This window comes from Etheostoma cragini, chromosome 4 (genome assembly GCF_013103735.1).
Source record: "Etheostoma cragini isolate CJK2018 chromosome 4, CSU_Ecrag_1.0, whole genome shotgun sequence".
In the NCBI taxonomy this organism is placed as follows: Eukaryota; Metazoa; Chordata; class Actinopteri; order Perciformes; family Percidae; genus Etheostoma; species Etheostoma cragini.
Genome location: NC_048410.1, coordinates 5780074 through 5796411, shown reverse-complemented (window position 1 = coordinate 5796411; position 16338 = coordinate 5780074). Strand labels below are relative to the sequence as shown.

Below are 16338 nucleotides of genomic sequence, written 5' to 3'. Positions count from 1 at the left end.
ATTGCTGCTCATCTAATCTCTCAAAGTGAGTTCCATCATGCTGGAGGGGGAGAGGAGGTGGGGGGGAGGTCTGCATTTGGTTCAGCTGTATGAAAAAAAGAAAGAAATGGGCTAGTCCACCTAGTGCTTTCTTCATGGACGCCTGTATGATAATCCCAATCTGTGGCCATTAGTGCACTGAGAGAACGAGCAAGGAGAGAGTTCAACAGAGAGAGATAGAGAGAGGAGGGGGAGTGCCTGGACAGAGATGCACACAGAGGAAAAAGAACGAGAGAGAGAGCTTTTAAGGGATTTGGCAGTGATTTGTAGAATCTCACCGCTGTAATGTTGTGCTTTTCCTCCACTTTTCTCTGATTCTGCAATGATACTCCACCCTGACGCCTCAAAAGTCAGCGTGTTCATAGTCTTTATAAATCACAACTGCTTCTTTTTTAGACCATTGTTTTAGTGTTGTGGTTATTTTTGAGAGTGCAGAGCCGCTGTCTGAGATGATAGAGGATTTACTTTTGGTGAGGAGAGCAAAGCCTTGCCTCTAGATAAATAATCACATTTCGGATCATGGATGAAGGCCTGTTTGGAATAGCACATGTGAAGGATAAAATCAAGACCGGTCAATGAAGAATGGGCGGGTAAGAAGTTCCTTTATATGTAGAAATGTCTCTACTTGCAGGTTACCTTAATGTTATTTTCCAAAGAAAAAAATTGTCTGCAACCACAGTGTGATTTATGCAGATTCACATTATGCTCTTATTTTGAGAACAATTACTTAATTTCTCTGAATTCAACTTGGCAAGTGCACTGTAGAAAAATAGAATGATTTTACATCATAAATATGAATTTAAAAAGGAATATAAATATGTAATGCAATTTGAAAGAGCAATGAAACTGTTATTTTGATTTAAGTTATATCAGAAATTTGGATTTAATACTACAATTTTAACAAAATCAAGTTTCCCCATAATAAATATTTTCTAGTATCTAAATTCTGCCTTGAAACATTACATTTGTTTACACTGAATGATTCTGTTTTACAGTCTGGTGGATTTTTAGCCCGGTTGTTCACTGTGGGTTTGTTCAATGATCTTCATGCAGATAAAATTAACTTGCTCCAACTTTTGGAGCATGAAATTCTGCGACAGTTCAGTTGATGTTTTCTGTTTTGCAAAATTTATAGTGCTTTCCATCATCAGCTCTCAGCTCTCTGTGATAAAAGCTTCCAATATTTACTCTGTGTTATCCTGCATGCCGTGTAAAGTCTTCTCCTCAGCTGCAGATGTTTTTTAAATGGTGCATACATACAGTATATCTCTTTTTATATGCTTTACGATTTCTTAATTTGGATACAATATGCCAAACCAGATAGCACCATAAACATGAAAAGCAGAATGTATGTATATATACTGATAAACCACAAAACTTTCAAATTTGATTCAAGATCTTAAGTCTCATTCAATGCCAAACCTGTCATACAAAATTTCAAGACAATGTTAATCAGAAATGTTTTTTTTTAGGTTGTAACCATTTTACTATTTAAATATTTCTCACAGTCACATAGCTTCACTGATGTGACAGACCAAACATATATTAAAACAAAGAACCAGGTAGATAAACAGCAATAGTAGTTTGACCGTTTGCAGCCGTTGTCTTCCTTATGATGGGATGCTAATCAGATCTCTGTGACTGCCCTCAGGTGTCAAAGGTAGAGGGAGTGGCCTGGTCCTGTCGGTACCTCTGCTGGTCATCACAATGACATCAGAGGCCCGCTTATCCCATTGGTGCTGCTGGTTCAGTTCACCTTTCACACATCAAACATGGCTTCAGTTGATGTGGTTGCTCCTGGTGGGTATCAGCCCGGGCTCTCGGGCCCAGCAGGGCACTCAGCCCCAGTCCATCAAAATTGAAGGCGACATCACCTTGGGAGGGCTGTTCCCGGTGCACTCTCGGGGGCCTGCTGGTGTGCCCTGCGGGGAGATCAAGAGAGAAAAGGGGGTGCATCGATTGGAGGCCATGCTTTACGCCTTGGACCAGATAAACAGCGACCCGGACCTTCTGCCTAACATCACTCTGGGGGCCCGGATCTTGGACACCTGCTCCAGAGACACCTACGCCCTAGAGCAGTCGCTCACCTTTGTCCAGGCCCTCATCCAGAAGGACAACTCTGATGTGCGCTGCTCAAATGGAGAGCCTCCTATCATCCCCAAACCAGAGAGGGTGGTCGGGGTGATCGGGGCTTCTGGCAGCTCGGTGTCCATCATGGTGGCCAATGTGCTCAGGTTGTTTTCGGTGAGTTTTCACCATCTTTCTTCACTAAACACTGAAAGGGCTAAATATTTGGGACAGTTCGTCCCCCAGTAAGCTAGTAAGTAAGTGGTGAATCCAGGTGAAAGTCATTATCCCTTACTGGGTTTTAATCTGGTCAAAAAGGTAAACTGGCTCCCAACCTGGGGGTTAGGAACCCCAATTGGGCCCGGAAAAATCAGAGGGGCCCAAAATTAATTAAATATGCTTTGAAAAGAAAACGTTATCTTTTCTGTTATTTTTATATTTGAATTGCTTGATACATAAAAAGCCAATTGTGACTCCCAATCACTTATTTCATTCAAAAGGTTTTTAGAGAAGTGAAAGTATCCAAAACATGTTTTATGTTTTGTTTTGTTTTTTAAGATTCATCCTGTTGGTTGCATGATTAGGACATGTAACACGTAATTAAACCGTTACCAGTTTAATCACGGCCCTGTTTTCTGTCTCGCTATTCTGTGTCTGGAAGGAATACCATACATCTGCCATGAATTTTAAATGAAATGAAAAAAAAACAAAACAAAAAACATATTTTGGATACTTTCACTTCTCAGAAAGCCTTTCAAATTAAATAAGTTATTAGGAGTCACAAGTGGCTTTGCATCAATTTACAGTAAGGCGTCACAAGCCAAAAGAGTCAGTCAATGACCTTCACACTGTAGAGATACTGTGCCAAAAAGTGTATAACTATCTTGAATACATCACTTATATTTTGGATGTTTTGTTTTGAACATCTTTTTGTCATATCATTGACCAGCTGTGCTCGGAAAGAGTACTTAGAGAGTATGTATCGTGTGTCTGAACATACAAACACAGACGTACCAATATGGATGTCTGGCTCAAACTAGCTAATGATTCTATTTTAATGAACTTCCTTGTTCATGCTCATACTGTTACTTAGCTCACTGCTGATCTAGTTAAAATGTACAGAAGCACACAACGGTCTTATTTATTTAATCATTTTATCCACTCTTTGATGATGAATGGGCCATCGTTGTGTGAATGTGGGTTCAGCAGATATCGTTATCCCATTCTTTCATTCCCATTCACTTTCTTTGGTCACCTCTAACTTAAGCATAGGTACAGCTACAAAAAAATATCAACATGTTTAGCTCTTTAAGAACATGGTGGGACTTCTTCAAAATTGGTTCTGCTATTTATACTTCTTAAAATTTGAAGATTTAAAAAAATGTTTTGTTTACTATTCAAGTCAATGAGAGCAGGCTTTAAATCCTATTCTATTTCAAAAACTATCTCCTACTTCATACTTTCACCTACAGAAGCAAATCAAATGTTATACAATTTATACCATTATCAGCTGTTAGGCTCTATCTCAGCAGTTTGATATCTTTAACAGTTTTTGTGAAAACTAAGTTTAGGTTTAGTGTTCCTTTCAGGAAGTTTATAATGGGTGTGTATTGCGTGACTTCCAGTGGGTGGTGTCGTTGCTGGAGCACGGAGCCTTACAAAAAATAATCTTAGTCCCTTCTCCATAACTTGATCTCATACCAACAATTTTCCTTGTCAATGTGCTCATTTGAGCAACAGGACTTCTACATTTTGCACGGGGAGCTTCCTAATGACAACAGTTCCAAGTTTTCCTCCATTCGCTGCCAATTTTGAAATCTTTGACATTTCCACACAAAGGCACAGCAAACCACTTTTGTGAATCGCTGATATGTCCACATTTGAGATGCTGTCCTTTCACTTATTCCACCTATAGTTTAGGCTGTCTGAGCCTTTCTTTTACAGGTCACTGATTGATAAGTATAATGCAGCATTTTCAACAGACAGTATGTCGCTTGCTTGCTTCAGCCTGGTCTCACAGAATTCCGTGAAATGACCACCAACTTTTAACACCTCAGTACGGAAAGCAATGCCAATGTAAAGTTAAGGAAAAGAAGACACTGCTCCATTGTCCCCTAACTCGCAAACAAGGCCCCAAAGGTGTTTAAACTCCTTCACTTGGAGTAAGGACTCATTCCCTACCTAAAGAAGGCACTCCATCGGTTTCCTGCTGAGAACCATGGCCTCAGATTTAGAGGTGCTGATCCTCATCCCAGCCGCTTCACACTCGGCTGCGAACCAATCCAGTGAGTGCTGAAGGACACAGGCCGATGATGCAATCAGGACCCCATCATACATCAGTTGAGGTCAACAGGATCCTATCCTTACTGTAAACAGCTGGGATGGTAAGCCGCATCATCCTCCTGATGTGGCAAATTTGTTTTCCAGAAGCACCTTGGTGCCAACTGAAAATTCAGGAAACACCCTGGGTAACTCTGGAGTGGAACAGAGTCCGACCCTTATCAAGGAGTACTTAACTTAAAGTGCCATGTTCATTTCACGGACATTATCACAGAATTTCTGTGAAACTGCCACGGATTTTGAGTTAATGGGCCGTTTTCATTTCACGGAATTCTGTGAGAACGCAGAGAATTCTGTGAGATCAGGTTGGTGCCACTGTTGTAAGACCACAACCTTCATACAATATAGCCAGTATTAAACTTGTATTAATTAAAACAATTATCACTTTTCCACAATTCTTACAACTTCACCATCTTCTTAAACATTTCAACCAGCAAGACAGTTTTGCTTTAGCATTAGCTTTTCCATCAGTGGTGTTTTTCAACTTGTCAATGAAATTCATACCAAATTAAAACAATTGCGACTATTCCAACTATTCTCACTAGTTCAACTTCTTACAGATTTAAGCTATCAATCCAGTTTATCTTTAGCAATTTAGCTATACCGCATTCAAACGCATTTTCTGCAGGAAATGCATTTTCTAGTTAAGTTTAGTCTTCATTCTGCATTATGAACATAGTGACTAACGTTTAAATGCATTTCGCTTGTGGATTTTACTAACCCAATTTATGGTACTCCTCGCACTTAATAAAATCATCTCATTGGATATTTTCATTGATAATATTATACATATGGCTTGCTACTGTATAGACACATGCAGCACACATTTATTTCACCTGATATGTTTTTGAAATAAGTCGATTGAAATTAATGGAATGAATAATTTGACTAAGTCTCTGCTTCATGTGATTTTGAATCCATGATCATGAGTGGCCTCCACAGGCTAATCCGTATTATGTGGTCATTGTAGTTTTTCCCCTCTTCTTTTACAGAAAATTGACCTTTGACAGTTGATTCCACTGCTTACAGCGATAGGACAGTGGGTCTGTGTAAATCCCACATTATGTCAGGTTCTCATAGACTTACTGACCTTTTCTTCCAGGAATCTAGAAATGTCTAAAAATCAACACTTGTCTGGGTTAAATTGGCCAAAACTTTTTTTTACTTGGTACGGCTTTCTTTATAGTAAGGAGTAGGATTGCTGATTTGAGAGCCAAGAAAGGGTAGCCTGCATACAGGGCAGATGTTAACTACAGAATTATAGATCCCACCCTCCACTAAGCCCCTCTCAGCAGCTCAGGACCCTGGGCTGAAAATAGAGCATCAGGGCAGGGGGATGACATTGGTTCTAGGATAAAAGCAACTTGTAGCCTGGATGATGGTATGTTTCCTCCTACTGTCCTGCTATATCTACTGCTGTAGATGTGAAAGAAATGCATGAAAGTTGTGCTAATTCAGCTGTGTTTAGTTCCTGTGTTGAGACGGCAGTTAGACAGCTTAGGGACCGTCTACAGACTACAACACTGAGAAGAGGTAAAACAAAAATATGTTGGTTATCAATTTCATGATTAATCAAGGTAGTGTCTCCAAACTTACCTCAATTATTACTTGTCTCCTGCTAGTTGTACTACAGAACTTACTTTGTTAAAATATGTTTGAATTTTTTTTTGGTCCCAAAGTACTTCTTGCAGTATCAACACCAGAACTAAACACAGCTGAATTAGCAGAACTTTCATGCATTTCTTTGACATCTACTGCAGTCAGATTCACTGTGTTCACTCGGAAGGAATCACTGCACATGGGTGGGCGCTTTTGATAACATTTTGAACATGTTTATATGCTAAAAACAGGTTTAAAACTTGCCCTGTTTAAGCCTGTTGGGTGCTAACTCTAGCAGGAAGATAACCCGGTGCAGGCAGCACCGATTGTTTTTGTATTTCTTTCTACTGACAGCACTCACTTTACAAACAACAGAGCTACGTGTTGTAATCGACCAGAATTATCCTTTAAGAAATTACCAGTTAAGGCTGAAGTGTTTAGTCAATCAATGGATTATCAAATGATTACTATTAGAGCATTTTCAATTTGAGGATTTGCTTCTGTAAATTGAATATCTTTGGATTTTGAACCAATGGTCTCACAAATAGAACAACCTTTTTCCTGACGTTTCATGGAACAAAATATTCAAAAGAAAAGAAAAAGATCTTTAGGCTACATTAACATTATACAATAATGTTATTAGTAATTAGTAATTAGTTGTAGGCCTATTTATAATGTAGCAATCTATCCAATACTAGTGATGATCTCAAAAAAGTCATGCTTGTCATAACATCTTCACCTATGGTCAACGGGCATGCATTAACATTACTGTGCATGTGCCAGTGTTAGCCGGCTGGCCAATTTTCAACTGTAGTCCTTTGGCAAGATGTTATGAGAACCATCAAACCATCAAATATTGTGCCTGCAAATACTTCTGTTTCTAGTTAGTGAAGTTTGACCAGACACTTAAGTCAGGGCTAAAACACAATCCTATTTTCTTGGCCTGGTTCTACAATATCTTGGACAGTTTCATTAATTTACTGATAGTGACGAGTGGATCTATAATAAAAAAAACATTAAGTGGTGCAGATCCTTCTATGGGATTATTTTGGAGAGGATTACGTTTTGTCTTGTTCATTACAAAAAAACTAACAATTAAACCTTCTTGCTGACACAGTCTTGATTGGAAAATGATATCACATGTCACTTAAAGAACTTGTAAAATACAATGACAGAATAAAGTTTTTTGGAGAAAGTTCACACCTAGTTGAGGATGCGGTCAGTAAAATGGAGGGTGACCAGTACAGTTTGAGCTTGACATGGATAACACACAGCAACAATTTGAAGCTGCATGTGGCCATCAGAATTAAATATATTGTATGGCTTACAGCTGAGAAATGCTAACCTTTTTTCTAGTCTCTTGATCTCTGTCTCTCCCTCTGTGCTTAACGTAATTTGACTAAAACCCTTATAATCCTTCCAGATAATCTGTGAAATGGTTATCTCTCTCCTCTCTCCTTCTCCCTTCACTACCCCCTTGTGTCTACCTTTTTCCGCTTGTCCGCTCCAGAGGGCCCAGCGTTAAGCCACGCTGGGAGACCAGCATTAGCAGGGTCAGGGTTGAGGCTGTCAACATAAACTGTGTCATTAAAGAAGTGGCACACCAGTAAATTAATCTTCTCATCATTTTTCCTCTCAAACAAATGCTTTTACAGCTGTGGTTCCTACCATCTGTAGTTCACGTTGTCCATATCCTTGTCACAGACCAGCTCTCGGCAGATTGTTCTGTGAAGTGGCCTCAGTTCTGAGAACTACTGAGAACAGAGGCTGTTCAAGAGATGATCGCTCTCTGTGATAGTCCAATTTTGGGATTTTAATCCATTACTACTCGTTAGTATTAACGTGGACGGCGTCCATTTAGTTTTAAGGTTGGGTCTGTGAGTAAGTGGTGCATCATCCACTGATATGGTTCACTGCTTCTTCTAGTCCTTTTTATCTTTGCATACAATATTGGCCTAATTGTGCTGCTCATGTTTTCCCCTTGACTTGACTCTTTCGTCATCACTGACCCATCCTTGTGTCTCAGATCCCCCAGATCAGCTATGCCTCCACTGCCCCCGAGCTGAGTGACAAGAGCCGCTACGAGTTCTTCTCCCGTGTGGTTCCTCCTGACTCCTACCAGGCCCAGGCCATGGTGGACATAGTCAAAGCCATGGGCTGGAACTACGTCTCCACGCTGGCCTCCGAGGGCAACTATGGAGAGAGCGGTGTAGACGCCTTCCTCCAAATATCCAGAGAAGCAGGTTTTGTGTTTGGCTGTATGAATGTGAATTCCCTGCTGTGACAATTACTCATTTAACAGGACGTGTTGTATTCACTCATTCAAAAACTAAAATAGGAAACATAAATCCTTTAATACACAAGAACTAACAGGGCAGACAGAGGTCACTTTATCATATGGGTTTAAAAGCTCAATGATGTTACTAGGGTTCAGGTTTCAGTATTCAGTTAGTATCTTACACACATTTCATATAAAGAATTGACAATTATGGACACCTGAAAGCAACTGTGGTTGTGGCCCCCAGAGGATCCTAACCCCCTGACCTTTATGTGCCACTAAGTTTACATTTGTGGTTTTGAGTCTGCCTCTATTAATATTAATATTATTATTATTATTCGATGAACAGCGATTCCATTTTGCACCCTCATCTTACAGCATCACAAGGTCAAAATTATATATAATGTTCACCATGTCAACTATCTTAGATTAGGTTAATAGTATGCTCTCATTTGCTAATTAGGCTGATGAGAAGGGAAACATGAATATCTAAGTAATGTCCCTATTTTCTATTTTGTCCTTCTAGTTATCTATAATTTACTTTTTAATGTTTCAGTTATGGTATTAATTATAAGTATTATATACTTATTTACCTGTGCAGTAAGGGAGAAAATTAGGATGTACAGCAAAGCCAATGCATTTCCCTTATCTCTGACACAGGTGGGTTGTGTATTGCACAGTCCATAAAGATCCCCAGAGAGCCCAGACCAGGGGAGTTTGAGAAGATCATCAGGAGGCTGATGGAGACCTCTAATGCTCGTGGGGTCATCATCTTTGCAAATGAGGATGACATCAAGTGAGTCAAGCTCTGCTGCATGATAGGCCTGCTTGATTATGGAAAAAAACAATTATTTTGGTCAATATTGAAATCACAATTACATTGTCTTTTGGAAATATGTTGAAATTCCGATTAATACTTTTCCTGGTTGAACTTTCTTTTTTCCATTCAGAACACCATAAGAGTTAATCTTCTAAACGTAGTGCAAAAATAATAGCGAAATAATAGTTTTTCTCGATAACTCTGTTTTTGTGATTGTTATGAGCCAAAATCGTAATCAGGATTACAATTTAAACTAATTTGACAACCCTACTGCCCGTCATATTACAGAAAGGAAATCAGCCAGATGATAAGTGTTTTATATTTAACTGTCAAGAATTCGGTCTCATAATCACACTTGGTCCCCAGCAGAGAATTAAAGTGGAAAGTGTGTGATGAAGTACAATCTGTTCTCTTTCAGACGGGTGTTGCAGAGTGCCAAAAAGGCCAACCTGACAGGCCACTTTCTGTTTGTTGGCTCTGACAGTTGGGGAGCCAAAAACTCCCCCATTCAAGACCAAGAGGATGTGGCTGAGGGCGCTGTCACCATCCTGCCCAAAAGAGCCTCTATTGATGGTGGGGCAAATTTATTAAATCAAAAATATTACATCTAACTCTGAACAAGGGATGAACTAGGAATATCTACAATACCCTGCAACATTTGACACTAATGGGTTAGTCAAATGCTAATGCAATGAATAAAGGGAATTAGTGATGTTTTGATAATCTGGTAGTGATATTTTCACTCATGTAATTAAACAAAATGAGTCACAACCATTGTGAAAAGAATTGCAGGTGTTTGCTGGTTTTAGCATAATAGGATTATTGGTATACTGATAACAATCAGAGTGCAGTGGTTTCAAAGCATGCATGACATTTTCTTGAAACATTAAATGGGGTCTGGTGTGTGAAATGATTCAGGGTTCGACCAGTACTTCACTTCAAGATCTCTCGAAAACAACAGAAGAAACATCTGGTTTGCAGAATTCTGGGAGGACGATTTCAAATGCAAACTTACACGCCCTGGCATAAAGTATGAACTTGGTAGAAGAAAATGTACAGGTAAGAATGCTACAGCCAAATCCTTGAAAATGACATTTGAAATTGATCTTAGTTCTGTGTTTGTGAGTTTTGACTCTTCATTTTTTAACGCTTTTGTCACCTGTCAGGTGAGGAAAGAATCAGTCAAGACTCTCAGTATGAACAAGAAGGCAAAGTGCAGTTTGTGATTGATGCTGTGTACGCCATGGCCCATGCCTTACACAGCATGCACCTGGACCTATGTCCTGGCTACATGGGTGTCTGCGAGAAGATGGACCCTGTGGAAGGACAGATGTTGCTCCATTACATTCACTCTGTCAACTTCAATGGTGAGCTTTTGACTTTCAATCTGTTTTTTTCTCCTTTGTCATACAATTTGTGATTTGGATTCATGAAAGTTTTATTTCCTTCATCAAACTGGACGAGAAACCCTAAGTGACATTTTTTATGATTTATGATGGTAAAAATGTTGCTTTTCCACTGCTGCTCCCTGACACTGCAGACATTTTTAAATGAAGCACATTTAAAAAAAGAAAACAGTAGACGGGAGGTCAGCCTGAAGTCGGAAGCCTTGAGATGTTTCTACTAATGTACCTAGCTACAGAACACATTTCTTTAAAGCACGTCCCTACCCCCGTAGGGCTGCCTCCTCGCTCCACCCTATACACAAAGCTCCTGCTTTTCATCAACGTCTTTCATAAAAAAGTCAGAGTTTGGAAAATAAACAAAAAAAGTGTTCTATGTAAGCATCCTATTTACTGATCTCATCTTGCTGGATGAACTTGGCTTGTATGAAAGATTTTCTGATGGAACGCCTGCAGGGACCTAAGAGGAACATTCAATCACGTTAGGGCAACAGAGCAGAGTGCACTGAAAGACTGTACATGGGGAGGAGAGCCTTAACTAAAGAGCATCCTGCACTCAGCTTTCACATGATTGCACAAGACTGAAGAAAACAAAGAGAAGCTGTATTCAACAGCGTGTGGGTGTTTTCTCCACCACTAGAGATGGAGGTGCATATTTCCAGCGTAGAGAGCTTGAATTCCTCCTCACCTTTGACGCTTGACATTTTTTTTTAAAGCGCACAGGCCATTAAAACTGTTTCCATTAAACAGGCAGTGCAGGAACTGGAGTCATGTTCAATGAGAATGGAGACGCTCCTGGTCGTTACGACATTTTCCAGTACCAACTATCTAATGTCAGCAGCCCCGGCTACAAGGTTATCGGCCAGTGGACCAACCACCTTCGTCTCAATGTAAATATTTGATTTTGTTCCATTTGAGGTACTACTTCAACTTCTACTAAAAGTTTGACATTTTGAGACGATTGATACCACTCTCATGTCTATGCTAATCATGTAGTTAGAGCCAGCTGCCAGTTAGCTTAGCATTAAGATGGGAAACTAGGGAAAACAGCACCAGCACCTCAAATGCCCTCTAACTAACATCTTGTTTGTTTCAATCCGTAAATGTAAATGGACTATTCTTATATTCTTAACAACTACTCAAAGTGATTTTACATAGTACAGGAACCATTCACACACAGGCTGCCCTACAAGGTGCCACCTGCTCATCAGAAAAACATTCACACACATCTACACTCCGATGTGTGGCGTCAGGGGCAACTCGGGGTCAAGTGTCTTGCCCAAGGACACTTCGACACGGACTGCAGGGCCAGGGATTGAACTACTAACCTCCCGGTAGGCGGGAGAAGAAACATTAGAAGAAACAGTGTTAAAATGCCACGTTGTGGTTTTACGGAGGGTTGCGTGCCAGAATGGTTCCTGACCAGGTGCAGTAACTTCCTGGAATTTGCAAGAGTCAGGCTAGCGGTTTCCTTGGTTCCAGTCTTTATGCTAAGATAAGCTAACAAGCTGCTGGCTCTAGCTACATAGTTAGCATAAAGACATGACAATGGTACTAATCTCCTCAGCTAACTCTTAGCAAGAAAGCAGATTTTCCTAAAATGTCAAACTACTTATGAAAAATTCATCATGTCATTTCCCTTATTTTCTTACATGGTGGTTCCTTTTCTTAGATTGTGGTTGGTTAAATCCATTGACAATTTCAAATTTCAAACAAAATTTGGAAATTTGGAATTCAATGACTAAAAGAGAGAAAGCAAGCCAAGCTTTGTATAATTCTAAATGTAAAGTAAAAAGAATAAAAAGAAATATGGAGGTGCAGTTCAATTCTGGTGCAGTTTTATATCACAGCAGTCTCAAGACCACATTATCTGCCACAACATGTACAACACTACACCAGAAATTTTAAAACAAGGACGCAACGGTTAACAACGGATCTTTTGACAGCTGCCAATTTCTGATCAGATATCCAATTCATGATCCGGAAGCCTGATATATATATATATATATATATATATATATATATATATATATATATATATATATATATATATCAGGCGTTCTTTTAACCATACTCAAACTACACACAAAAAGACAACCAATGAATACCAACTAAAATTTGGCCCAATTCTAAAATTAGTTAGGGGACGACATATTTGTTGCTAAAATGGGACTTAACCCGACAGTGTCTGTTTAGTTTAATGGCAGCAGCATATTTCAAGTAGTAAGATGTTTGTTTGTTTGTACATCCACCCTAGCCGGAGGAGATGCAGTGGTCAGGTGGTGGGCGTAATATCCCTGATTCGGTATGCAGTTTCCCCTGTGAGCCTGGAGAGAGGAAAAAGATGGTGAAGGGTGTTCCCTGCTGCTGGCACTGCGAGCTCTGCGATGGCTACCAATACCTGCTGGATGAGTTCTCCTGTGACATGTGCCCCTTCGACATGAGGCCCTTAAAGAACCGCACAGGCTGCCGGATCACGCCCATCGTCAAGCTGGAGTGGAGCTCTCCCTGGGCCATCATCCCCGTCTTCCTTGCCATCCTGGGCATCCTGGCCACCACCGGAGTCATCGTCACCTTCATCCGCTTCAACGACACGCCCATTGTTCGGGCTTCTGGCAGAGAGCTCAGTTACGTGTTACTGACGGGCATCTTCCTCATCTACCTCATCACCTTCCTCATGATAGCCGAGCCCAGTGTGGCCGTGTGCGCCTTCCGCAGGCTGCTGCTGGGCCTCGGCATGAGCATCAGCTACTCTGCCATGCTCACCAAGACCAACCGCATCTACCGCATCTTTGAGCAGGGGAAGAAGTCAGTCACGCCCCCGAAATTCATCAGTCCCACCTCTCAGCTTATTATCACCTTTATACTCATCTCAGTGCAGGTATGCATGTTGATGCTTCTTTGACATACACATCACCTAGATTCTTTGTAGCAGTCTTGACTTACACTCCTTTCTCTGCAGTTACTTGGTGTGTTCATCTGGTTTGGTGTGATGCCCCCACACACCATCATCGACTACGAGGAGCAGAAGCCCCCAAACCCTGAGTTTGCCCGCGGAGTCCTTAAGTGTGACATGTCCGACTTGTCCCTTATCTTGTGTCTGAGCTACAGTATCGTACTGATGATCACCTGCACCGTGTACGCAGTCAAGAGCAGAGGAGTTCCTGAGACATTCAACGAGGCCAAACCCATCGGCTTCACCATGTACACGACCTGCATCATCTGGCTGGCCTTTGTACCCATCTTCTTTGGCACAGCGCAGTCTACGGAAAAGGTGGGAAATCTAACATTTTTATAGACATTACCAACCGCTTGTACTTTACTTGAGTACTTTAGTTTTTGTACTGCTTTATACTTCTACTCCACTGCATTTCACAAGAAAATTACTAGTTACTTAGATGGAATACAAAACATTATCACATTACATCAGTACTGACAATCCCACAATATACAACAACATATCATGTCTTAACACTCTCACTAATAAATACTTTAATGTTAGATACTTTAAGTATATTTTGTACATATTTTGCAATAAAATCATGAACGCAGGATGTTTATTGTAATGGTTTTTACAGTGAGATTGCTACCTTTACTGAAATACAATGCTACCCAAGTAAAAGAAATGGCACATACTAAGGAAAGCTCATGGTGGGACCGGCTCTAGTGACTGTAATTCTGCACCAAGACTGGATTTTGGGAAAGAGACTTCAGATACAGTATTAGGGGGCCTATAAGGCCTATATGAAAGCATCCAAAGAGAACCATGTCATGGGACCTTTAAGAAAAATAAATACTTATTAATCCCTCTTGGGGAAATTTAGTTTTCTCTGAGGCTCTTTCCTGTGGATTTTAAATAATCAGGCAAATCCTAAAATATTATTATTTTTATGCAATACACAATAACACACACTAATAGTAACAGAGTAAATTAATCCCACAGATGTTCAAAGTGAAATCTGAGTTTGTTGCCTGTCACATCCTATTTGCTTCCCGCTGTACTCACAGCACATCCTTCCTCCACTGTACTGAGAGTTTAATATAGCTTGTGGGCTATTTCTGCCGTCACAAAGTACGAGGCTTTTGGAGGAATATTTGAAAAACAGAGATACGCCTTGACTAATAGAGAGCGGTATTATGAAGCAGCCAGGCTGAAAGAATTAAAGCCTGAGGTGATTTCAAAGTCTTTAAACCTCCTCCTTATGGAAATGAAGTGAATTAAGAATAGGACGGAAGGGAAAGAAGGTCAGATAAGCTGAGGGACGGTAGGGACCCCTCATAGACCAATTCAGCCATCTGATTCAATAAATCACTTAGAAAAATAGCTAAATATATACCCTCACTTTTCTCTGGCTTATGGAAATAGTGTGTAAGACAACCATGTGTAGGAGATGATTTACCAGCTTGATGTCTGTATTTACATACGAAACATCCATTAACTGTTCCTGAGCAGGTCTCTCTGCACGCCTCAGGCCAAGCACATGAATACAATCACCACAGCTCTTTTACAAATGGAGAGGTCACAGAAAACTGATGAAAAGCACGACAGAGATAAAAGAAACTATACTGTATGGACATGAGCTTGTGAGATTCCATGATGTATTCTACTGCTAAGGATAGTACAATTTATGACTTATTTATGGCAAAAATATATCTTATTTATGGAACATATGGCTTGATTTATTCATGACTTGTACATTTTGCTCGAATAATGAGTTCATAATTTATAGGAGGCAGGAGAAGCCACTTCTCATTATTACTGTTGGATTCGCAATAAGAGGTAGAGCAGCGAGGAGTAGACATGGTCAGCCCATAAATAGAGCCTCATTTCCTGACTAGCTATACCAGATTATACTGTAAATCATTTATCAGGGGGAAAACACTGCCTGCTGTGCTTTTTGATGACAATGGTAAAGACTGCATTGTGACAACCTATAAGACAACATAAGTTTATTTTCTTGAACGTGTGCTAGATGATATCCTCAAATATTAAATGCACGAGGACGGACAGATAAAGCAGATATGAATCGGTAATTTGTTGAGTAGCTGTGACCGTAGAGGTGTGTGTTTAGGCGATTAGGCAATAGGCTGAACTATTTTTTCTGCCAGATATTGCAATTCGGATTCCATTGGCGTTTACTTTTTTTTTTTTTGCTAAAGTAAGTATTATAACATGAGAACACATCAAAACGGGTCTATTTTCTTATGCAAGGATGAGAACATAGATGCAAGAAATATGTTTTTTTTTCCTTTTAAAGTAAAGCTAAAGAAGTTTCTGTAACTTAAAATAGTGTTTCTAAAATTGTTTCATTGGTTCATCGACCCGTAACAGGGTGAACGGTAGTCTGGATCTCACCACAGGGAGGGTTACCTCGGGACATAGCGACAGATTCAAACTCAGAAATATGGGTAAACATAAATATATAGGCTACTGATTAGAGCCCGATCAATATACTGGAGGGCCGATATTAGGCATTTCCCCCCCCAAAAAAATTATTCATTTGTAAGAATCATTGACAACGAATATTTAAAAAAATTTAATAAAAACAAACGGTCAACCATGTTATGAAATCGAAATATTCTCTAACCTATTTTGTTGTCAGTACTGCTGACATTGTCTTAATTTAATCAAATCAGTAGTAGAGCCCGACCGATAAAGGATTTTTAAAGCCAAATAACAATACAAATATTTGGTTATTTGAGAATCCAATATTCGAATTTGATATATCGGCTGACATATATATATACATATACATATATATATATATATATATATACATATATATATATAT

General features: G+C 39.8%; 1 protein-coding gene and 1 long non-coding RNA gene across 2 annotated transcripts in view; one reads left to right on the top strand and one right to left on the bottom strand.

The window, feature by feature from the left end:
- Positions 1 to 141: 141 nt before the first annotated feature.
- grm6b (glutamate receptor, metabotropic 6b) lies at positions 142 to 13873 on the top strand. Its single transcript, XM_034868711.1, has 10 exons — positions 142 to 629; positions 1691 to 2283; positions 8072 to 8288; positions 8984 to 9119; positions 9562 to 9716; positions 10062 to 10202; positions 10310 to 10510; positions 11297 to 11436; positions 12804 to 13427; positions 13509 to 13873. The coding sequence occupies exons 2-10, from the start codon at positions 1747 to 1749 to the stop codon at positions 13842 to 13844; spliced, it is 2487 nt and encodes an 828-aa protein (XP_034724602.1). The 5' UTR covers positions 142 to 629; positions 1691 to 1746; the 3' UTR covers positions 13845 to 13873.
- The window catches only part of LOC117942932, an 18856-nt gene continuing 14490 nt past the window's right edge, over positions 11973 to 16338 (bottom strand). Inside the window, exons 2-3 of the long non-coding RNA XR_004656252.1 lie at positions 15428 to 15435; positions 11973 to 12057 (exon numbers count right to left, since the gene is read on the bottom strand). This is a non-coding gene — a long non-coding RNA (uncharacterized LOC117942932). The remainder of the gene's footprint in view (positions 12058 to 15427; positions 15436 to 16338) is intronic.

Excerpts from the sequence above, each read along its gene's own strand:
- grm6b (XM_034868711.1), top strand. The coding sequence starts at position 1,747 with ATGACATCAGAGGCCCGCTTATCCCATTGGTGCTGCTGGTTCAGTTCA. Across the intron at positions 2,284-8,071 it reads ATGTGCTCAGGTTGTTTTCG|ATCCCCCAGATCAGCTATGC; the intron begins GTGAGTTTTCAC and ends CTTGTGTCTCAG. Across the intron at positions 9,120-9,561 it reads GCAAATGAGGATGACATCAA|ACGGGTGTTGCAGAGTGCCA; the intron begins GTGAGTCAAGCT and ends GTTCTCTTTCAG.